The following is a 24,789-nucleotide window of genomic DNA, read 5'->3' on the forward strand; positions in this document are numbered from 1 at the left end:
CATGATAGTTTTCACTTATTACTCAGAATTTTCTCATTCTGTCATCAGTGTTAGTTTTATTTTGAGAAAATTTAAAGTTAAATCATGACTTCAAACTGCTTTCTGACTATTTTAATTGCCTTTTTAAAGACTAAACTAGCAAAATGTTATAGAGCCCCAAGATAGTAAAAATTGAGTCTACTAAATTCTGTATTAAATTCGGAGTTTCTATTTACTTAAATCATAAAATATGATCTCCTGTACAATGTTTACAATAAGAGTGCTAAAGAAGTTAGTGTACAGCTGCATTCACACTCAAAGTATTTGTGTTCACTTAAAGTCAAGGAGATCTGAAAGGCATGTTTCCTCCCAGAAGTGCTTTTTTCCTCAGATTTCAGCTGATCTGTGTCTCAACAGGAGTCACATACCTCCATCTTGTGGCCCATTCATAAAGTTCCCACATTCTTTTTTTTTTTGAAGATGTTCTAATTTTGTATGAAGTTTCAAATTTCCCATTCCTATAATTAATACCATAATCATTTGAAAATCTGTTTCCTAAGAGTCATGTAAAATTGAATGGTTTTCCAATCATTAGTGGCCTTTACAAAGTGAAGCATTGTCTCATCTGTTTCTGAAAGTCTCTAATAGTCATGAAACACAAATCCATTCTAATGGCCAATGAAAATGCCAACTTCCCCTATTTGCCTTAAAGAGAGAAAAAGAGTTTCTTTTAAATTGTCTAATTTTTTTTCTAGTATCATTTCACAGTGATGTATGCCCAACTTTTCTCAAATTTCCATTTTATCAGCCTCTGATTAAGTATTTACTAGGGAACAAGATCAAAAGACTTATTTAAATCCAAGATACATTATTTCTTTTGCTTTCTCACAGTCTATCAAATACATTTCTTTGTAGCAGAAGTATACTTGTTTTAGATTACTTTGGCTAATTTTCTTCCTTAAGAATCAAAGCTGATATTTGACACGCATAAAATTAGGATTGTATTAGTTTTTTTCTAGTATCTTTAGAATACTAGTGAAACCTGCAAATATATACTTTATCATTTATTATTTAACTCAATTTACAATAGACTTTTTTAGTCATTAAACATCTTTCTTTCTCTGTTTTGTACTCCATAATCATTGTTCCGTGCTAACCCAAGCTCTGCTCCCAAAACATTCTGATTCCTTCAGAATGATAGCTGGGACTTACATTTATTTAAAAAAATTAATGAACCCTATCTTTGAGCAGAATCTTTTATTTTGGTAAATTCAACCATCTAATTCAAACAGCAATTACCTCTTAATGTATATCTGCTTGAAATTAAGTGTTGGGGAGTTCGTGGTCTAACAGTGTTTCTGATTACACGTTGTATATCATGGCTAAATTCTTAATGTGACTATGTTGATATTTATGAAGACCTTCAGATTGTTATAACACTACCTTTTCAGTCTATCAAATTTTAATTATTTGACATTTAATTTGTGTTTGATACCTCCCATCTGTGTCTCTTAGCATCTTTTCAAATGATTTGGAGTACACACCAACTATGATGACCTAATTCTCCATAATCTTATGTTACAAGAACAATCTTGCCATCATTGTTTAATTATTCTATATATTAAGTGCAACTGGAATTATAACCTTGCACTTTGCTATTTTGGTTCATTCATTCTTTTGATTCGAGTAAGGCTGTCTCTCTAGCTGTTGTCCCTTGTCCAGTAAAATGCCCACTTTGCAGAAATGAGGGAAATGATATTCTTGATTAAAAGAACAAGGAGTTACTTTACAGAATGGTAAAATATGACTGTCACTGAAAGGTAACTGTCCCCTTCTTTTTCAGAGGCGAGCTGCTGATAATCTGAGAAGACATCACCAATATCAAGTAAGTTATTTTTATATCTTGAAACTTACACTAAAATAAAGCACAATCCTCTCTTTTGAACTGACTCTAGAGAGATCATATTTATGTACTGAAGAGCAATTCTCTCATTTTCTAATGCCTCAGGAAGTTATGCGGAACCTGGTAAAGCGATACGTGGCCGCAATGATTAGAGATGCCAAAACTGAGGAAGGTCTGACAGAGGAGAACTTTAAGGTAACCACTTTGATCTTTGTCACCAAGAGGCGGATTCTACAGAGTGTGGAAGCAGAGCAGCCCATTTTAACTCAGAGCTGGAAAGGAGGCCATGTGTTCTGAGCAGGTCTTTCCGTCTTCTTTTTTTTTTTTTTTAATTCAAGCCCTACAGAATTATTTTTTTTTAAGTGGTAAAATTTCTTTTCAAAATACACTGCATTCAGACAGACTTAATCTGAAAGATCGAGGAGACTTATTTGGACAGAGAAAATCCTAGTGCCTTGTGGCATTCTGATTGCTGATCTCAGCCACAGGCTTTTTGAAATTTTGATTTGATTTCTAAACCTGAAACATTTAGTAACCAATGGTCTGAACACAACAAAAACCTTCTTTGTGTTCTGCACAGCTTTGGTAGAGGAAAATTTAAGGTTTGAACTTTATTGGAGCTTACAAATGTAGCTTTTCTCCCTGAGTTGTTGTTGTTGTTGTTGAATTCTATCAGTAAAAAAGGTAAAATATATGAAATATATATTTCTTATCTCATGGTATAAAATGCCTTTGTTACTCTTCATAGGTTATTAGGAAGTCTCCAGACAAGAATACTAGAGTGGGTAATCATTCCCTTCTCCAGGGGATCTTCCAGACCCAGGGATAGAACCTGGGTCTCCTGCATTGCAGGCAAATTCTTTACTGTCTGAGCCACCAAGGAAGCTCTGGAGATTTTGGACAACTGACTAAAAGTCAATAAGATCTTATGGGCAAAAACAAAAGAAACATATTAAAAACCCTATGGGAGACCACTGACAAAGAAAAACAGCAGGCTTGACAGGGAATAAATATAAGCAGCCACTTAGGTAAGAAGAGAGATAAATTACAAAACAAAGCAGAGGTTAAAAGTTGACTAGGATCCAGAATGTTCTTTGTAGCCACAACATCCAAATTTTGGAGTTAAATGATTCCTGACACTTAGGGTGATGGGTTGGAGGCAGGAGGCCACCCCAAAGCCCACCAGCAGGTTAGGACTGAGAATTCAGTTGTCCAAAAGGATGAAGGGATGAATCTAGGAAACGTTGTCTATTCACCAATTCCCAGGATTTAGTGGCTGACCCAGATGTTGAGAGAAAATCAACTCCAGGGTAATAAACGATTGAAAATAACTGCCAACTCTTGGAAGAGTAGACTCCACTTTAATTATTTTATTTTAGATATCCCTTTGGACACCAAAATGTTCCAATATTAAAAATCTCGAAAAAACAAACAAACCCCAACATCCCTGAGAGAATGTGAGATGACTTGAAAGCAGATGCATATTTTGGAGAGAAACTATTTCAAACTGTAGTCCTAAAGAAACCCAGCATCCCTCACTATTTCAAACTGTAGTCCCTAAGAAACCCAACGTCCCCCACTACAGAGTGGTGGGAAAGAAAACTCTTACTGTTTCTTTTACATCAACCTTAGGAAGTCTCCTTTCTAGAGAACTGTGATAGGAAAATTAGAAGACATCAAATAGATACAAGTGCACTGCAGAGAAGGGACCATCCTGAATGGAACCACAGCCGAGTGGACTCCTAGCTCTCAGAAATGAGTGAAGACGTGTCAGATCCGTATATGAGATGAGCAAATAATAGCTTCCTAACGTTTATTTGTTTAGGTCACGAACTAATTTCATCATTTTCCTTTTCACTTAGGAACTCAAGCAAGACATTTCTAGCTTCCGCTTTGAAGTCCTGGGGTTATTAAGAGGAAGCAAACTCTCTACAGTCCAGTCTGCTCAGGGCACGAAGGAGTCTTCTAACTCCGCAGACTCGGATGAAAAGAGTGATAACGAGGGTAGCAGCAAGGACAGGAAAAAGAACTTCAGTCTCTTCGACTTGACCACCCTCATTCACCCGCGATCGGCAGCAATTGCCGCCGAAAGACACCCCATCAGCAACGGCTCCGCCCTTGTGCTCCAGGAGCCCCCGAGGGAGAAGCAGAGAAAAGTGAATTTTGTGACCGATATCAGACACTTTGGGTTGTTTCACAGACGATCGAAACAACACGCCGCCGCCGAGCAAAACGCAAACCAGATCTTCTCCGTTTCAGAAGGGGTGGCCCGCCAACAAGCTGAAGGACCCCTGGAGAGGAGCATCCAGCTGGAGTCCCGAGCTTTAGCTTCGCGGGGTGACTTGAACATCCCGGGGCTCAGCGAACAGTGTATATTGGTAGATCATCGAGAAAGAAATACAGACTCCCTGGGTGTACAGGTGAGCAAGAGAGTGTGTTCATTCAAGTCAGAGAAGGTGGTGGTGGAGGACACTGTTCCCATCATACCGAAGGAGAAGAAACACGCGAAAGAGGAGGACTCGAGTGTAGACTATGATGCAAACTTCACAGACACTGTCACCCACGAAGACTATGTGACCACAAGGTTGTGATACTTGACCCGAGAAAGCGTTTCTCCTCCGTAACACATTTTCCATAGTGAGCTGGGTGGTGGGGGGAGATGTTTATCAGTGAATTAGCCAATGCTAACTTACACTTTACAGCATTTATCAACTGGGGCATATTAACCGTGTCATGTTTAAATAAGGCAAAGGCTATCCCAAACCCTTGTTTTGTAGCCCGCTTTTGCTCTCACAATTTGTTTTACAATTTTTTTTGTTGTTGTTGTTAATAAATAAATGCACCTTGTATTCTTGTACTGTTGCGATAACCCACAGGACATTTTTAGCTCTTTTTCAATTTAAACAAAAGCAACTTACTACATGTGGTAGTTGACTCCTATAATAGGATATTTTTATATGCAAAAAAATGTAGCTGAAATAGTAGAGCTTTTCATAATTTTTTAGGGTCTCTAGAGATGGTTACTCATCAAGGAATTTTCACTGAGCCAGAGAGTTTGGCTTTAAAACACAAATATTATCCAATTATTTCTTAAGAACATGTAAATACCATGCATAATTTAAGCAAACAAGTCTCCTCATGGAATCAAGATCAAACTCTTAAAATGAAAGTCAGGTATATGTTCTAGTTTTAGGGTGTCCAGTTTTTGCTCTCAGTAAGTAAAAGAAATGTTTGTCCTTAATACATGTTGATGATTTTTAATGTTTTGCCAGAAAATAATTTTTAAGTTTGTTTTTTAATGACCTTTTACAAGCTCACCTGCAAATTATATAAATATGAGGCTTTGTGAATAAAGAGAATTTCAAAAATGTGGCAAAAGATCTCAGTGCTAGGAAAGAATAACAATAAAGTACAACACCTTAAACAAAGCAAGATGATTGCAGATTCATAACATCCAGATGAAAATGAATTTGTTCTAATAATCTAAACCTAAGCAAAGTTACATCCTATTTTTAATCAGTGCAACACTGCTATAATTCAAAAGAGGTACAAAAACCTAGTAGTTTCCTCTTCTTTCCCCCAGTGACTAGTATTTCTTTAAAATTAAAATCACCCTAAAATCACTATTAATTTTAGCAGTAGGAATAGATATATAGTTTTCCCTACAGGGACAAATCTTAATTAGGTATTTCTTCTATTGTTTCCAAGGTAATTTAGCTTATATTATCCTCATTTACTGAGTTACTTAAAAAGAAGTGTTTTTACCTGATATCAAAAAAGGTGCTGGCAACTTCTTAAAGTTTAAATTATATAACTTGTGTCTATCTAAGCCACCATGGAAATAGTTGTTTCCTTACCACATGCTATTAGCATTTATTTCAAATCAACAGAAACATACTGAGTTTGTTTCATCAAAAATTACCTCCATGAACTAGATCAGTCATATATGATTTAGCATTGACCAAAAGCTGGTGGCTCAGATGATAAAGAATATGCCTGCAATGTGAGAAACCTGGGTTCTATCCCTGGGTCAGGAAGATCCTCAGGAGAAGGGAATGGCAACCCATTTCAGTATTCTTGCCTGGAGAATTCCATGGATAAAGGAGCTTGGCAGGCTACAGTCCATGAGGCTGCAAAGAATCGGACATGACTGAGCGATTAACACATACACATAAAAACTTCATAGTATGACAAAACCCAGTTTCTGATCACTGTACATCAAAAATAAGAACTAACAGCAATAGCCACGTCAGCCACTGTTTTGTGTGCTATGCGTGTATTAAAATACATGTACTGCTCATGACAACCCCTGAAATAGCTGCTATTCTGATCCCCACTTCTTTAGATGAGGAAATTGAGGCAGGCACTGAGTTGAAGTTCACAAGCAGAAATGAAGCTCTGAGGAGTCCTTGAAGGTCATGCCCTTAACTGTTTTACCACACTGCCTCTCAGAACACTAACGAAGACCAAGCAAAACAATGTTCACACATGGGGTTTACTGTGGCCACTTCTGAAATGCTGAAGTTTGGGAGCGAATGAGCTGGATAAACTCCATAAATGTGTGTCCTTTTTGTAAAGCAAAAGGAAGGAGCAAATTTAAAGATGAAATGGATTTGACTCTTTGACAATTACATGATGGAAGCTAGTAGATTTTTTAAAAAGTGGACTTCTTAGGGGATGTCAGAATTCAACCTGAAGTATTAGATTTTAGTTTATCGGAAAGCAAGAGGCACTGAGATGCTGAACATTTCTAAATCTGGATTTCGTCTGAGGGATTGAGGAATGGGTCAGGGAGCTTTAGAGTAACCCAATAAGCCTATTGAATGTTCTGACTACTTCAACAACACCTTTAGCTCAAGTAGGTTAGAACTCAGAATAAGCCCTGGGAGATAATGGAATACTACATAAAGTAGTAGGGGAATTGTAGTACTTAGTCTCTATACTTGTGATTTTTTCAGTGATCCCTTTTCGGCTGTCTCTGTTGTGTGTGTGTGGTTTTTCCCTCGACCGTTAAGATCATATATGTATATATGTATATATCACAATGATACATTCTTCACCAGAAATTTAAGTTCAAATTTCCTCTGTTCCTTCTAGTAACACCACCAGTAATAAAAGCAACCACAAAATTTTCCCAGTAGCTTATTTATATCAGAAGTTAGAGTGCTGATATTTTACATGTGAGCATGGTGATAACAGAGGACTTTCGCAGCACATAACATCTTGCTTTTCAGTGTTCCAAAAACGATGGTTTCTAACAACTCCCAGATGTCACTGACAGAGGTATTTATGGGTTTAAACAAAATACTGGATATTGCTTGTACTGGCTATCCTAGAATTGGAGATTATTCTAAGTATGTAGCAATATTAGGTGGCATTAATGAAGAGGAACAGTAGGGAAAGAATAAGAAATGATAAAAGTAGGATTGCAAAATAAAGGGATAACATATTTTTGAGGTTTTATTAAGTGAGTAATTTGAGGTTTCTTTTGATTTCTATTCATATTTCTATCAACAAACTTCTAAACACCAGAGAGAGGTTTGACATTACACTTTAATTTGTGTAAAACAATGTTTCTTGTATTTCATGCCCTCTGGATCTTCTTATTGCTCACCTTTATTTATTTACTTATTTATTGGTAGGGCTGGGTGAAAGAGGATCTACAAAATTCAATAGAACTTTGATAGAATTAGGTTCAATTCATAAGACTTCACTTCCCATAGATATGTTTGTAAAAAACCCCTTACAAGAAAGAATGCTAAAAGATGTACCTCACTGTTTGTGATAGATGTATTCCTGAAAATATTTGTGTAAATAAATCTATATTAACTTTGGTAGGGAACTGACTATAGAAAAAAAGAGATAATGGTGGTGAATTATTTTGTAAAATGATTAATTATTTTTCAAAGTGATAATCCTCTCCAAAATGTAAGTTGGATATTTGTATATCAAAATTTCTTACATTAGATATTTTACTTATGGGCTGGCAATTAAAATACTGCAAAAGCATATTAATATTCTTGCCTTGACCTGGATAGCAACTCAACACACTTCAAACAATGAAATTTCTTGGATAACTGTGGGATTGCAAAGAAAAATCTGATGAAGAGTTAAGGGTGGTAAACTTATGATATTATTCTGAAAGAAGCAGTCAAATTTTCAGTTAATGTGGAAGGAATATAGATAACCTAAAATATAGGTAACCTGAAAAGGCACTCTTCTACTATTCAATAATCCTTAATAATTCTGTAAATTAATTGAGTGATTGTGCAGTCTCAAGACCGTTGAAGACTAGACATCAAGCACTGAAATCTGTTCATTCTCAGTTATTTGTGCATTGTGTCTACAGCAGAATCTTCTACATTTTAGACATCTGCCAGTTTTAATAGTTTAGGTAGTAACCCAAAAACTCAACCTAGGGAAAACCACCCATGTATCTTTATAAACATGTTCAAAATGATTCAAATTTTTAAAAGCCTAATTTACTTGTATATTTCATTACTTTGAAAAATATTTTTTCAGTTTAGCTTTATTGTGTTTTTTTTCTTATCTCCAAAATTCAGAACTTCTAGTAACTGTAGAATTTAGAAATTTAATATAGCTGTCAGTCTCCTTAAACTGAACTCCAAAAAATGTTATTCTAATTATTTTACAATATGTTACAATGTATTTTGTTTATATAGCTTATATAGTTTAAAAAATTGAAAAGCATGTTAAATAGTATCTCGATATGTAACTGGAGAAACTTGAGACATTTATGACAATTTTCCAAATTTACTATGTTACTCAATGGCTGAGTTGGAACTTCAAGTAAAAACCCTGCATCTAGACATTCTGAGAAGACATCAAGTCATAAATGTATGAATGCATCTTTATTTTTGTGGAATTTGGTTTTCTTTGCCCCCTCCTTCAGTAGAAAATATTTACAGTTGTTCAAATTTTCTATGACTAAAATTTTGAGTTAATATCATATTACACTTTTATCCCTACAGAATTGTAGTCACAGATTTTTTTTAAAAAACTTATTTCTTACTGTTTTCTAAAAATACAGTGTTCAGTACTTTGACTTCAACCTGTAGATTATGTGACAATTCTATATGCACACTGGTAATATTAATAATAAAATGTAATAACTAATATTATACCTTCTTAACTGAAAAATGATGGAGCTGGGAAACATGAAGGGGAACCAAGATCAAGACCATGGGACCAGGGCTAGACATGACCATGAATTCACTGAGCCGACAAAACGAAGCTGTCACTTCAATGCCAGTAAAATTCACCAGCTACAAAACCATTAGTTTCCATTAGAGCTGGCCTGTCCAATACGGTAGTGACTAGCCACCTATGGTTACTAAGTACTTGAAATGTGGCTATAGGTGTAAAACACATACCAGATTTCAAAGACTTAGTATGAAAATAATGCAAAAGATTAATATTTATATTGGTTACATATTGAAATAATATTTTGGATGCATTGAGTTAAAATGTATTAATGAAGATAGTTTTAATTTTATGTTTTTAATGGAGCTACCAGAAGATTTAAAAATACCTGTGTGGCTGGCATTTGTAATTTGTAGTACAGTTCTTTTGGACAGTAGTGCTATTTGATTCACTCAATTCGTGTGTTTTCTTCATTTGAATTTCATGGGTAAAGTTTATGTATTAACTACTCAGAAATTTTGATATGGCTGGACTAAAGTCTGTCATGCCTTCTTGATTCCCAGTGTCTTAATTGGAATCACTGCTAATTACTTGTTCTTTATACGTTTTCCCTTGCTGTTGCAAAGATATTAACATACAAATATGTATAGATTGTGTTTTTTAATTGGTTTTCTCAAGAATGGGATTATACTATACCTATAGCTTAGTGACTTTGTTTTTCATCAAACAGGGTATCGTGGACGCCTTTTCTCGAGCCATTTAATATAACAGAGCTATTTGAATACACTCAAAGAAAGCCCCTCACTGGTCGCTTTACCTACTGAAATACATTCATAGACTACTCAAAAGGCTCTTTAGAAGAGCTACTTATTGGGTCAAATGTGAAATTTTGAGGAGTACTTGAGAGACGAGGACGATGCGTTTTGAAAAGCAAATGTGCTCATTTCTTTCTTCTGTTCACAGTCTTGCAGAGCTGTCTCCCTGGTGTTTAAGTGCGGATTCCACAGCTAGACCTTCATAAAGTGGCCCCACTTGATGGTACCAGCATCATTTCTCAGCATCATTCTTTCCGACTCCCTAAACTTCAGCCATCCTGAACTTCGTTTCATTCTTTAAGACTTAATATCTCTCTCCAATATTTCCAAATACTGTTCTTCCAGGTTTGGATAATAATTGGACTAAAAACATTATTACTTTAAAGAATTTTCTTTAACATAGGATTTTAAATAATTCTATCATTTTTATGGTTTCCTTTAGGTCTAATTGTTTTATCAAATGTCTTTTTCCTTAAAGGTGATCTTTTTCCTGAGTCTGCAGATAATGATTCAGCTTCTCCACTCTGGGAGTAAGAGTTTATCTGCACTGACTTCCTTTCAGGCCATCAACTAATTTAGAGAGGTTTAATTTGCTCCCAGGAAATAACTCACAGAGTTGCTTCACCATTCACAATACAAACTGTCCTGTGGTCTGGAAGAAGGCAAGAAATTGGTGTTTCTTCATAGCCACTGTGAAGCGACCACAAGTTGCATATTTCACTCATTCAGACTTCATCTGCTGATATTTGAAGTTTCTGGATGAAAATGTTCCTATCAGTCCCTAAAATATCAAATAATGCTAAATCTTCTTCTTAAAGTTCTAAGTACCAAATAAATAGGAAAGTGGAAATGTGGGAAAAAATAAAGACACCATAAAATATTCAGTGAATAGTTATTTCTTCTTCATTAAAAATGGTTATTTTTAATTAAACTTAAAAATATTTTAGATTATTATTGATTCATATGCAGTTGTAAGAAATATTAATAATACAGAGAAATTTCATGTACAAATTATCCATTTTCCTTTCAACAGAAACTTCTTTCAAATCTGTAGTATAATACCGCATAATATTGACATAGATATAACGCATCAGTCTTGCTCAGATTTTTGCAGTTGTACTTGTGCGGGTGGATTTGTGTGTGCACTTAGTTTTGTACAATTTTATCTCATGTATGTTTCTATAGCCACAGCCATAGTCAAGATAAGAAACATTTTCACGGCTACAAGGATATCTGGTATCGCCTGTTGTTTGATCACATCCACATTCTAACTCCTCTCAATTCCAAATCCTGACAGTCAAACTTCTTCTCCATTTTTATACTTGTGTCATTTCAAGATTGTTATATATGTGGAATCATATGACATGCAACTTTTGGGGATTAGTGTATTTCACTCAACATAATTCTCTGAAGATTCATTCAAGTTGTTACGCTATTAGTAATTTGCTCCTTTTTTATTGCTGAGTCTTATTCCATGATGTGGATGTACCACAATTTGTTTAGCATTTCACCCACTGAAGGGCGTCTGGGCTGTTTCTAGTTTTTTTCTATTACAAATAAAAAGTTGCAATGAACATTCATGAACAGATTTTGGTGTGACCAGGACTGTGACTGCTGAGTAGCATGGTAGTTGCATGCTTAGTATATAAGAAACAGTCAACCTGTATCTTTGTTTGGCCATACCATTTTACGTACTCACCAGCAATGTAGGAGTGAGTCAGTTTTTCTGCATTTTTGCTAGTATTTGGTGTTTTCATCATTTTTTATTTTATGCATTGTGACAGTTGTGCTATGACATCTCATTGTGGTTTTAATTTGCACTCCCCTGATGACCAATGTGTTGAACAACTTTCCTTGTGATTATCTGCCATGCGTGTGTCATCTTGGTGAAGCTTCTATATGTTTTTTGTATGTTTTCTAATGAAATTATATGTGCTTTTTTTTTTTTATAAGTGCTGCTGTTTTTCAGAGTTCTTTTTATATGCTAGATGCCATTCTATTGACAGATATGTGTTTTGCAAACATTTTCTCCCAATCTGTAACTCATCTTTTAATCCTCTTAACAGGGGCTTTTTGCAGAGCAAAATTTAAAGTTTTTATCAAGTTCAACTTTTCAGCCTTATGTTTTATGGCAGTTGTAAGAAGCCTTTCTCCAGGCCTAGATCATGAAGATCTTCTCCAGTTTTTTTTCCCCCAAATCTTTTTACTGTTATGTTTTAAATTATGTTTCATATTTAACAAAATTATTTTTCCTAATTTTTCCCAAGTACTTTAGCATATATTCAGATTTATGGAAAAGAAATCATCTTGAGGAGTGCAATCACATAGAGAAGAAATGAAGAAAGGATTGCAGACAGGTAAATGTGCAGGTGGTAGTGAAATCGGGGTGACAAAAAGTTTAGTAAATCATTTTTATGACATAACAACTGACTTAGTTACTCAGAAACTACAGCCAGTCTTTTCTGAAGTTTGAAAAAACAAAACAAATTATTTCAGTTTCATTGCATTTCTTCCAACTTCTGGAATCAGATGAAGAAGCAATAAGGAATGAGAAAAATGGCTGTGATGAAACTGAAAACTAGAAACATGAAAATTTTTCAAATGGATTTTTCATGAAATCCAATTGCTGTTTGAAAAAGGCTGGGGTTTCTGAAATATTACCTGACCCTCTATTTTCTGAAAAACAATTAAATTTGAAGCTAGTATGTATGTACCATTAAAATTACCAACCTTTTTTTTTTCTTAATGCTTCTTTTAGGCTTTAACAGAGCACCACCACAACAAAAAAGAATAATTTGATTATAAAAAAGTAAGGTAATTCATTAATGTAAATTTGGGAAAATTTGAATAATGAAATTAAAAGTACATGAGAATACATATGACCCATAAACAAGGCAATTGAGTGCACACAAAAAATAATGATTGAATGATTGAGTGTGGCATAAAATTCCCATGTTAAAGTCATTTCTCAGACTTGCATTAGAAAGAAAAATTACTAATAACTATAAAAATATGGACCAGAATTTTGGCTAAATTACAATTTTTCTTTCTAATGCAAGCCTGAGGAAATATGGGACCCCCATGTGGCACAGTGGTAAAGAATTCACTTGCCAATGCAGGAGACGCTGGAGTTGCAGGTTCTATTCCTGGGTCGAGAAGATCCCCTGGAGGAGGAAATGGCAACTCACTCTAGGATTCTTGCCTGAAAAATTCCATGAACAGAGAAGCCTGGCAGGCTACAATCCATGGGATCACAAAGAGCTGGGCACATCTAACTGCGCACACACACGCACTAAAGGAAATAGGGCAAGTGACTGAAGCGCGTAAGCAATGGAAACAATTGGAATCCTCCAATAAAATTCAAAGTTTCTGCTTTACAAAAGGCAAAGTCGGAAACTGTAACTCAATTCATATTGAGTGATATTGAGTGATATATTAATAGATCTTTAATTTTGCTTTTACTTTCTATCATTTCCTATCCCCCCTCCATAACGTTAGAGATTCAGCCCTGTGGCAGACAACAGGGATAAAAAGATGACATGCACTTTCTAGAGGAGCTCACAAAGTCAAGTCTGGAAAAATCTCACTTACATTTTACATTGTAAGATATTAGTAACTTTATTGTTCTTCATACAGCTGGTGGTTAGCAGTCGGGGTTTATAGATTGGATTTCTTATTCAACATTCAGCAAGTCATGTGAAAAGACACTGTTTTGTTAAATGAGATATGTATTTTAGTTTTCTTTGTGGTAGAACTGTAATAAGAAATACTGAAGAGACACAGTTTTTTAATTCCATGCCGAAAAATGATTTAATTGGTGATATGCTGATCAAATAGCATCTTCGTATTGTGGCCTTTTGTCACAATTAATCCTTCATTCGAAAACACTGATTAAGCACACATTTTGTGACAGACATTGCAATACACGCCAAGAATAAAATAATAAACCAAGAGTCACTGAACTAAAGAAAAAGTTAATCTTCTGGAAATAAAATTCAGTCTGATTAGCATGATGGTGTCTCTGGAGAACATTTAGAGAGAGCATCAAGCCCAGTATGGGTAGAGAGGACAAGGATTGTCTATGTCAGTTCTCTAAGATGAGTAACAGTTGTTCAGAAGTTGGTTTTTATTCTGGGCACAACTGAAAGTCATTGAAGAATTTCATATAGGAGTTTGTCATGACAAAATTCTCTTGACATAGAGATGGAAAGAAATGTGAAAGTCACCAGGTTTTACACTGCAAAATTAAAGGGAAGTGAGTCCTTACAAGTCAGTGAAAGGATTTCTTTTAGGATTTCACTTAACGGTTTTAAATACCCTAATATTCTATCTGCAGATGATAAATGGGTCACTTTTCTTCAAGTTTGCTAAAATCAAACAAATCAATGTAATTCTAATTAGTTTTATATTTTATCTTTTAAAAAGCTGAATGTGGTTTATGTTCAATCTTAATAAATTTGGGAGCCATGCTTAATCACCTAATGAGTAATTATCTTTTGTGACAGTTTTATTGAGCTATAAATTCACATTCCATACAATCATTCATTTAAAGTATATAATTCAATGGTTTTTAGTATATGCACAGATAAGTACAAATGTCGCCACAGTCAATTTTAGAAAGTTTTCATCACTTCAAAAAGAAACCGTACCTTTTAGCTATCACCAACCTATCTTCCAATCCCACTCATCTCCAGCCCTAAGCAAACCACTGATTTCCTTTCTGGTCCTATAAATTTTCTAGTCTGGAAATTCATATGAATTTGATCATGTAGTTGGTGTTTGGTGACTGACTTCTTTCAGTTGGCATAATGTTTTCAAGGCTCATGACATGTATCAGCAGTTCATTTCTTTGCACTGCTAAATAACATTCCATTGTACACATATACATTGGTTTTTATTCACTTGTTTGCTGATGGACATTGATTTGTTTCCACCTTTTGGCTATTATAAATAATCATGCTATAAACTTCATATTTAAGGTTTGTGTGGACATATGTTTTCATTTTCTTTCCCCAATAGTTACCTAGGAGTGGAATTCCTAGGTCCTATGGTAACTGCATATAATTGTTTGAGGAACTGCCAGACTGTTTTTGACAGTAACTGCACCATTTTACATCCCCACCAACAATGTATGAGAATTCTGATTCTCTGCTTCCTCATCAACATTCTTTCTCTCCAGATTTTTATTCTAGCCATCCTACTGGGTGTGAAGTAGTATTTTATGTGGTTTTGACTTGCACTGATAACTAATGGTATTGAGCCTTTTTTTCATGTGTTTCTTGACCATTTGTATAACTTCCTTGGAGAAATGTTAATTCAGATTCTTTGCCCATTCTTAATTGGGTTATTATCTTTTATTATTGAATCTTAAGGGTTTTTAATTGTACATACAATTTGTACATACAAATCTGTTATCATATATATGACTTGGAAATATTTTCAACCTCTCTATGGGTTATATTTTCATTTTGCTGAAGGCGTCTTGTGAAACACAAAATTTTTAATTTTGTTCATCTATTTTTGTTTATCTATCAGTTTATCTATTTTTCTTTTGTGGTTTATGCTGTTGGTATCATATCTAAGAATCTGGTAAAAATGTCATGAATATTTAGCCAAATGTTTCCTTGCAAAATTTTTATAGTTTTAGCTCTCACATTTAGGTCATTGATTCATTTGGAGTTAATTTTTAAATATGCAGTGAGATAAGGGTCCAATGTTATTCTGATTAGTAAGAAACTAACCAGTTACCTCTGCATGATTTGTTGAAAATGCTTTTCTTTCCCCATCAAAAGGGTACAATAAATGGTACCCTTATCAGAAATCAGTTGACCGTAGATGTATGCATGGACTTATTTCTTAACTTTCAACTCTATTTCACTGAGATATATGTTTATCCTTACACTGTTACCACACCATTTGATTATCGTTACCTTATAGTAATTTTGAAATCTCTTACTTGATTCTTCTTTTTCAGCATACTTTTGGCTATTCTGGGTCCTTGAAAATCCATATGAATTTTAGAATCAACTTTTCAACTTCTACCAGAAAGTTAGTGAGAGTCTGATAGGAAATTCATTGAATCTGTAAGATAGTTTATAGATTATTACAATTTTAGGAATGTTATATCATCTGATCCATGAACAGGGGATATTTTCTCAATTATTTAGATCAAAAAATTTTTATCAGCAATGTTTTATAATTTTCAGAGTAAAAGTTTTATATTTCTTTTTCTGAATTTATTGCTAAGTATTTTATTTTTTATGATGCTATTATAAATGAAAGTATAAGTATCTTTTAAGATTCTCAAAAGTCAGAAATTATTGATACACAAATACATAAAAAGTTCACTAATGTTATAAAATATCACATCCAGTGAAATTTCTGTCCTCTGTTAGCTTAGACACTGTTTTGCTAAATATAATGCATTCTCTGAGAATCCAACCTCTCTGATTAATAAAGCCATTTAACTGCTCAAATTGATTCAAAAGTGGCATATATAAAAGCCAAAAATAAATTGTTATTTTTAAATACAATTACAAAAAATTACAATTACAATAAAATAAATATTATGTATTTAAGCACAGGATTTTCTGTACTTATTCAGAATTCCTCCTCATGTCTCATTTTAATCACCTTGTGTAGTATCTACATAACTTTTGTCACTATAAATTTCAGTGTGGTTATGTGTGTTAATGACATATTTGTACTTACACCTAAACCTAGCAACACAAACTCCCCATTTTTCCTTTTTAAGAAGGAAGTTTCAAACTGTACTAGCTCATATGTGTGTATACACTATAGTTTGTTGATGCTAATGTAGACTAAGTAACCAATATAAGAGATGTCATTTATGGATATCTAATCATATTATTACCAATAATGAGAAATGAAGAGTGGAAAAGTGGATTAAAAGACTTTACTATTTTTGATATTTGCAATTTTATTATATACTTAATAATGGGTTTTTTTTGTCTAATATGGAAAGTATATCTGTAAATTTTACCAGAGATTGTGTTCATCTTATTATATAGAACAAAAAGAAGATGTAGCTGCTTGGGAGGATTTGTGTTCATATTACTTCCTTAGATGAGGCCATAACCAAACTAAGTGGTAAGTTGAAAAAAAAGATATGAAAAGTAAAAGATGAGTGACTGCATCAGAAAACTAGGTCCAAGAGATGTGAGGATTAAGATTCCACTGTGGATGAAAAAAAGGTCAGAATGGAGATGGCAACAAGCAAAATTTTACATCCACAACTCTGCTCCTGACAGAGCCTAATTCACTGGCCTTTATCTGCTCTTTCTGTCCCTACCGAGGACAATTAAGGAGGAAAAAGGTGCATGTGTGTGTACATACACCCACTAAACTGAGTGGGAATCTGGTTATAATCATGTTTAACAGATGAAGATAGCCAAACCCATCCTCCATTCAAATCAGTTGGCCAGAATTCTCTGCTTTGGCTATTATACTTGAAAACAAGTTCAATTTCCAGCTTTATCCTAATGTCTTTATTGGCTCACTTGTAAAATGAGAAAATAACAACTTCTTCTCAACTGAGCTCAAGTTATAATTATGATCTAAAAACTGGAAAAAGAAACAAAAAGCATTTTATCAAGTATGAAAAGCTCTGTGTGCATGATTTTCTTTTCATTACATAAGAGTAACACTAAGGAATCCCAAAGGATTGAGGATTAAGTGGTATGTAAGTTTCCTGTCATATGACTCAGATCAAAGGAAAACTATGTAAATCACCCTAAGGAACTGCTACAGGCCAAGAAGACTTCATTGCAACCTGGTCTAATTTATTAACATGGCAAAATAAAGGAGTGTTTGCCAGAGTGGGTATAAGAGGCTCCATCTGGAGAAATGCCATAGAGAAGAGAAAGGAGCGTCAGAGCAGTCTGTCTGGCATTTCTCATCATATATCACCCTGGAAAAGAGGGAATCTTAGCCCATTGGGCTAATGATTGGGATTATTCAGGTCCCAAGGATAAAGCTGATCCAGTGTGGAGATACATGAAAGAAGGTATGTTCCCTATGCCTCTGATACAAAGCCCCACACTTTTCTTTCCAATCCTAGTGATGTCCCCTTGTGGCTTTAATCATGGGGCAAGTGCACTACCAACATTGAATCCTGTGTCCAGTTCATATGACAGCTATAACCACGCAAATAAGACACAGGCACCTTGATTGTAGAAAGCAAACTCCTGAACTTGAGTTACCTGAGTCTGTGAGGGTTGGGACCACAACTATAGGTGCAGACAAATTAGATTTCAGACACTGCAGAAAAAGAGCCAGATACTGAATTATGACAAATTAATTAAAGTGACAGCATCACTGACTCAATGGATATGAGTTTGAGCAAATTTCAGGAGGTAGTGAAGGACGGGGAAGCCTGGTGTGCTGCAGTCTGTAGGATGGCAAAGAATCGGACATGACTTAGCTATTGAACAACAACAACAGTTAAAAGTGAGGCCAGCTTGAGAGATCTCCTGGTGGAAGACACCCAGCTGGTCTTTCCCAGGTACGTATTTTGTCTGTATCACTGGGCATATTTATTATTCTATCGCCCATGGTTATTATTATTATTGTTGCCAAAGCTCATTTTACACGTTACATTGAAGACCTAAGTTACTAAACAAGGAAAGTAAAAGGATCACAGATGTTATCCACATGGGCTTAGACCAGATTTTGAAATTTACTGAAAAAACAAAATGTATATGCAAACAAAACCTATGTCTACCCTGTTTTTTGTTTGTTTTGGTTTTTAAAGACCGACCCAAAGTGGTGATGAGAAACATGAAGAATTCAAGAAGCATGCTCACATCTCTGGCCTGGGCAGATGAACAGTTCAAGGGATGAACAGAATAAAGAGAAATAACTGAACAACCTAAATGTCATAGCCAGAAAGACAGTGGAAAGTCATTGTCAAGAGCTTCAAGGGGTCAAGTAACATAAAGATAGAATTCCTCTGGGAACAGGAATGAAGAATAGCGTACATGAAGGAAGTTAACATGAGATTCATGGAGTAGAGGAGAAATACTCTGAAAGGTGTGTTAAAAATTGAAAAGGATTCACACTCCCAGCTTCCTGCTCTCAAGAGACATGGAACGTTGAGTATGACTCATATCTGCACAACAGGGCTACACACGGAAGTGGTTTCCTCAGGTGAGAACCAAGGATTCAGGAGGTGAAAATTAGTGGAAATTGTGTTTAAAGTAGTGGATGATTATTTTAAACTCATTTATTGCCCATGAAATAAATGAAGAAATATTTGTTCCAGAATTTAAAATAGAAAAGCTTGAGGGAAAAATTATGGGAGAGAAGAGATGACTGGGAGGAAAAACATGAAAGGAAGTTAACTCTATAACAATGATAAAAAAAAATAGGGTGGCTCCAGTGTGTTGAAATCTTTCCTTAAATAATAGATTTTTCTAAATTCCTGGTGGATTTGGGAAGAAAGTAGAGACACTACTCCTATTACTATACTTCCTGGGAAAAAGCAGTCTCTGCTTTGATTAGTTGTGTTTCTGAGAGAATCTGAGCTCAGGTAGGTGAGCAGGCATGTAATAGGCTTTATTAAGAGTCTATATATATATAGCTGAATCACTTTGCTGTACCCTTCTTGCCTGGAGAATCTCATGGACAGATCAGCCTGGCAGGCTACAGTCCATGGGGTCATAAGAGTTGGACATGACTTAGCGACTAAACCACCACTATCAAATTAACTCTACTTCTATTAAAAATATTTTTTAATCAAAAAAATTTTACAGAGTCTAACCAGGAGTCCTAAATAGTAGTGCATGCTCAGTCACTTCAGTCATGTCTGACTCTCTATGACCCCATGGACCATGGCCCTCCAGGCTCCTCTGTCCGTGGGATTCTCCAGGCGAGAATACTTGGAGTGGGGTGCCATTTCCTTCTCCAGTTACAAAGCATGAAGTGATTGAAGTGAAGTCGCTCAGTCGTGTCCAACTCTTTGCGACCCCATGGACTGAAGCCCACCAGGCATCTCTGTCCATGGGATTTTCCAGGCAAGAGTACTGGATTTATTGATTTGTTGACTGAAAACATTAACTGAAATCATCATTTGTAGTGCCTTAAAAATTATTGCTAAAAACTAGGAAAGAAAAAAAGATTCATTAAGACAGTGACATAAAATTATTCAAAAGATATTAATGGATCCAGCACAAGTTTTATGTTATTTTCTAGCTCTCAATTTTTATAATAGTTTAAAAAAATCACTAGACTAACTGAACTTTTTCCTAGCCATTAATTTATGTGTTGTTTCTCTGTGTATTTTCTGCCTCATTATCTCTAAAACACCACTCCATGAGGCAGGAGCTTTATCCATCTGGTTCACTCTATTTCTGGTACCTAGAATAGTGTTTAGGATATATGAATATACCTAATAAATATTTTATAATAAAGTTTGAAATATTCCTTCATACTGCCAAGTTTACCAACTGCCCTAATTATCTCTATCAATAAGTCAAAGAAGTAGAAAGGGTCAAATGCATAAACACTCAATGGTTTTCTAAAATCACCATTTTTACAGTCACTTCAGTTCAGTTCAGTTGCTCAGTAGTCTCCAACTCTTTGCGATCCCATGGACTGCAGCACGCCAAGCCTCCCTGTCCATCGTCAACTCCCGGAGTTTAGTCAAACTCATGTCCATTGAGTCAGTGATGGCATCCAACCATGTCATCCTCTGTTGTCCACTTCCCCTCCCGCCCTCAATCTTTCCCAGCATCAGAGTCCTTTCAAATGAGTCAGTTCTTCATATCAGGTGGCCAAAGCATTGGAGTTTCAGCTTCAACATCAGTCTTGCCAGTGATTATTCAGGACTGATCTCCTGTAGGATTGACTGGTTTGATCTCCTTGTAGTCCAAGGGACTCTCAAGAGTCTTCTCCAACACCACAGTTCAAGAGCATCAATTCTTCAGTGCTCAGCTTTCTTTATTGTCCAACTCTCACAAACATACATGACTACTGGAAAAACCATAGCTTTGACTAGACACACCTTTGTTGGTAAAGTAATGTCTCTGATTTTAATATGCTGTGTAGGTTGGTCATAACTTTTCTTCCAAGGAGCAAGGGTATTTTACTTTCATGGCTGCAGGCACCATCTGCAGTGATTTTGGAGCCCAAAAAAGTGAAGTCTGTCACTGTTTCCCTATTTATTTGCCATGAAGAGATGGGACCAGATGCCATGATCTTAGTTTTCTGAATGTTGAGTTTTAAGACAACTTTTTCACTCTCCTCTGTCACTTTCATCAAGAGGCTCTTCAGTTCCTCTTTGCTTTCTGTCATAAGGGTGGTGTCATCGGCATATCTGAGGTTGTTGATACTTCTCCTTGCAATCTTGATTCAAGTTTGTGCTTCCTCCAGCTCAGCATTTCTCATGATGCACTCTGCATATAAGTTGAATAAGCAGGGTGACAATATACAGCCTTGATGTACTGCTTTCCCTATTTGGAACCAGTCTGTTTTTCCATGTCCACTTCTAGCTGTTGCTTCCTGACCTGCATATGATTTCTCAAGAGGCAAGTCAGGTGCTCTGGTATTCCCATCTCTTTAAGAATTTTCCAGAGTTTGTTGTGATCCACACAGTCAAAGGCTTTGGCATAGTCGATAAAGCAGAAGTAAATGTTTTTCTGGAACTCTCTTCCTTTTTCGATGATCCAACGGATGTTGGCAATTTGATCTCTGGTTCCTCTGCCTTTTCTAATCCAGCTTAAACATCTGGAAGTTCATGGTTCACGTATTGTTGAAGCCTGGCTTGGAGAATTTTGAGCATTACTTCACTAGCATGTAAGATGAGTGCAATTGTGCTGTAGTTTCAGCATTCTTTGGCATTGCCTTTCTTTGGCATTGGAATGAAAACTGACCTTTTCCAGTCCTGTGGCTACTGCTGAATTTTCCAAATTTGCTGGCATATTGAGTACAGCACTTTCACAGCATCATCTTTTAGAATTTGAAATAGCTCAACTGGAATTCCAACACCTCCACTAGCTTTGTTCATAGTGATCCTTCCTCAGCCCACTTGACTTCACATTCCAGGATATCTCACTCTAGGTTGGTGATCATACTATCATGATTATCTGGGTCGTGAAGATCTTTTTTGTATAGTTCTTCCGCGTATCCTTGCCACCTCTTCTTAATATCTTCTGCTTCTGTTAGATCCATACCATTTCTGTCCTTTATTGTGCCCATCTTTGCATGAAATGTTCCCTTGGTATCTCTAAGTTTCTTGAAAAGATCTCTAGACTTTCCCAGTCTATTGTTTTCCTCTATTTCTTTACACTGATCTCTGAGGAAGACTTTCTTATCTCTCCTTGCTATTCTTTGGAACTCTGCATTCAAATGGGAATATCTTTCCTTTTCTCCTTGCCTTTTGCATCTCTTCTATTCACAGCTATTTGTAAGGCCTCTGCAGACAATCATTTTGCCTTTTTGCATTTTTTTCCCTTGGGAATTGTTTTGATCCTTGCCTACTGTACAATGTCACGAACCTCCATCCATGGTTCTTCAGGCACTCTGTCTATCAGATCTAACCCCTTGAATCTATTTTTCACTTCCACTGTATAATCATAAGGGGTTTGATTTAGGTCATACCTGAATGGTCTAGTGGTTTTCCCTACTTTCTTCAATTTAAGTCTGAATTTGGCAATAAGTAGTTCATGACCTGAGCCACAGTCAGCTCCTGGTCTTGTTTTGCTGACTGTGTAGAGCTTCTACATCTTTGGCTGCAAAGAACATAATCAATCTGATTTCAGTGTTGACCATCTGGTGATGTCCATGTGTAGAGTCTTCTCTTGTGCTGTTGGAAGAGTGTGTTTGCTATGACCAGTGTGTTCTCTTGGCAAAACTCTGTTAGCCTTTGCCCTGCTTCATTCTGTACTTCAAGGCCAAATTTGCCCGTTACTCCAGGTATTTCTTGAGTATTCCAGTATTCCAGTATTTCCTACTTTTTCATTCCAGTCCCCTATAATGAAAAGGACATCTTTTTTGGGTGTTAGTTCTAGAAGGTCATGTAGGTCTTTATAGAACTGTTCAACTTCAGCTTCTCCAGCTTACTGGTTGGGGCATAGACTTGGATTACTGTGATATTGAATGGTTTCCCTTGGAAATGAACAGAGATCATTGTATCATTTTTGAGACTGCATCCAAGTACTGCATTTCGGACTCTTGTTGACTATGATGGCTACTCCATTTCTTCTAAGGGATTCTTGCCCACAGTATTAGATATAACGGTCATCTGAGTTAAATTCACCCATTCCAGTCCATTTTAGTTCGCTGATTCCTAAAATGTTGATGGTCACTCTTGCCATCTCCTGTTTGCCCACTTCCAATTTGCCTTGATTCATGGACCTGAGTTTCCAGGTTCCTATGCAATATTGCTCTTTACTGCATCGGACTTTACGTCCATCACCAGTCACACCCACAACTGGGTGTTGTTTTTGCTTTGGCTCTGTCTCTTCATTCTTTCTGGAGTTATTTCTCCATTGCTCTCCAGTAGCATTTTGAGCACCTACCAACCTGGTTAGTTCCTCTTTCGGTATCCTATCTTTTTGCCTTTTCATACTGTTCATGGGGTTCTCAAGGCAAGAATACTGAAGTGGTTTGCCATTCCCTTCTCCAGTGGACCACACTTTGTCAGACCTCTCCACCATGACCCATCCGTCTTGGGTGTCCCTACATGGCATGGCTCATAGTTTCATTGAGTTAGACAAGACTGTGGTTCATGTGATCAGATTGGTTAGTTTCCTGTGATTGTGGTTTTCAGTCTGTCTGCCCTCTGATGGAGAAGGCTAAGAAGCTTATGGAAGCTTCCTGATGGGAGAGAATGACTGAGAGGGAAACTGGATCTTGTTCTCATGGGCGGGGCCATGTTCAGTAAATCTTGAATCCAATTTTCTGGGTGGGGCTGTGTTCCCTCCCTGGTATTTACCTGGGGCCAAACTATGGTGGAGGTAATGAAGATAATGCTGACCTCCTTCAAAAAGTCCCATGCACACACTGCTACACTCAGTACCCCCAGCCCTGCAGCAGGCCACCACTGACCCATGCTTCTGCTAGAGACTCCTGGACACTCATGGGCAAGTCTGGGTCAGTCTTTTGTGGGGTCACTGCTCCTTTCTCCTGGTCCTCGTGTGCACAAGGTTCTGTTTGTGCCTGCCAAGAGTTTATTTCCCTAGTCCTGTGTAAGTTCTGGTGACTCTGTGGTGGGGTTAATGGAGACCTCCTCCAAGAGGGCTTATGCCATACCCAGGTCTGCTGCACCCAGAGCCCCTGCCCCTGCAGCAGCCCACTGCTGACCCGTACCTCCTCAGGAGACACTCAGACACAGTTCTGTCTCAGTCTCTGTGGGTCTCTGGGCCCTGGTGCACACAAGATTTGTTTGAGCCCTCTGAGCAACTCTGGTGGGTATGGGGTTTGATTCTAAACACGATTTTGCCCCTCTTACCATCTTGTTGGAGCTTCTCCTTTGTTCTTGGACATGGGGTATCTCCTCACAGTTGCTCCTGCACCACTCAGCCGCCATTCCCTTGCTGCACAATTTAACAAAAAAAATGAAAGTAAGAAATCTATTTTTGGACACTACTTATTCCAAGATATTTTCACACCTATTTCATATTAATGTAACTCATAAAGATTGTTAATGAATAAGTTTTGCAGGAAGAAGAGATTGAGAAAGTTTAGCACTCTGTGTCAAATGTATATTTGGGGAATATCTTAATATATGCACCTCACTTCAAAGAGAAGGAGGAAGAGGAGGCAGAGAAGGAGGGGGAGGAGGAGAAAGAGAAAGTAGAAGAAAAATCAATACTTCATGGGATAAACACTTCATCTCATCATTGTCACAATAATTAGATGTGATTAACTCATCCCCATAATATTACTCAAAAATTGATGATCATAGAG

At 36.4% G+C, this 24,789-nt stretch overlaps 1 protein-coding gene across 4 annotated transcripts in view; it reads left to right on the forward strand.

Annotated features, from left to right (window-relative positions):
* Positions 1-4,878, forward strand: part of TRPC4 (transient receptor potential cation channel subfamily C member 4) — a 200,951-nt gene extending 196,073 nt beyond the window's left edge. For 2 of the 4 annotated variants that reach the window (XM_061133195.1, XM_061133196.1), the window contains exons 9-11: positions 1,823-1,864; positions 1,988-2,077; positions 3,745-4,878. In XM_061133195.1, the coding sequence (XP_060989178.1) occupies positions 1,823-1,864; positions 1,988-2,077; positions 3,745-4,473 (861 nt within the window). In that variant the 3' untranslated portion in view covers positions 4,474-4,878. The remainder of the gene's footprint in view (positions 1-1,822; positions 1,865-1,987; positions 2,078-3,744) is intronic. The other 2 variants (XM_061133197.1, XM_061133198.1) reach the window with 1 other exon arrangement.
* Positions 4,879-24,789: the final 19,911 nt, after the last annotated feature.

This window comes from Dama dama, chromosome 30, assembly GCF_033118175.1.
Source record: "Dama dama isolate Ldn47 chromosome 30, ASM3311817v1, whole genome shotgun sequence".
Classification (NCBI taxonomy): domain Eukaryota; kingdom Metazoa; phylum Chordata; class Mammalia; order Artiodactyla; family Cervidae; genus Dama; species Dama dama.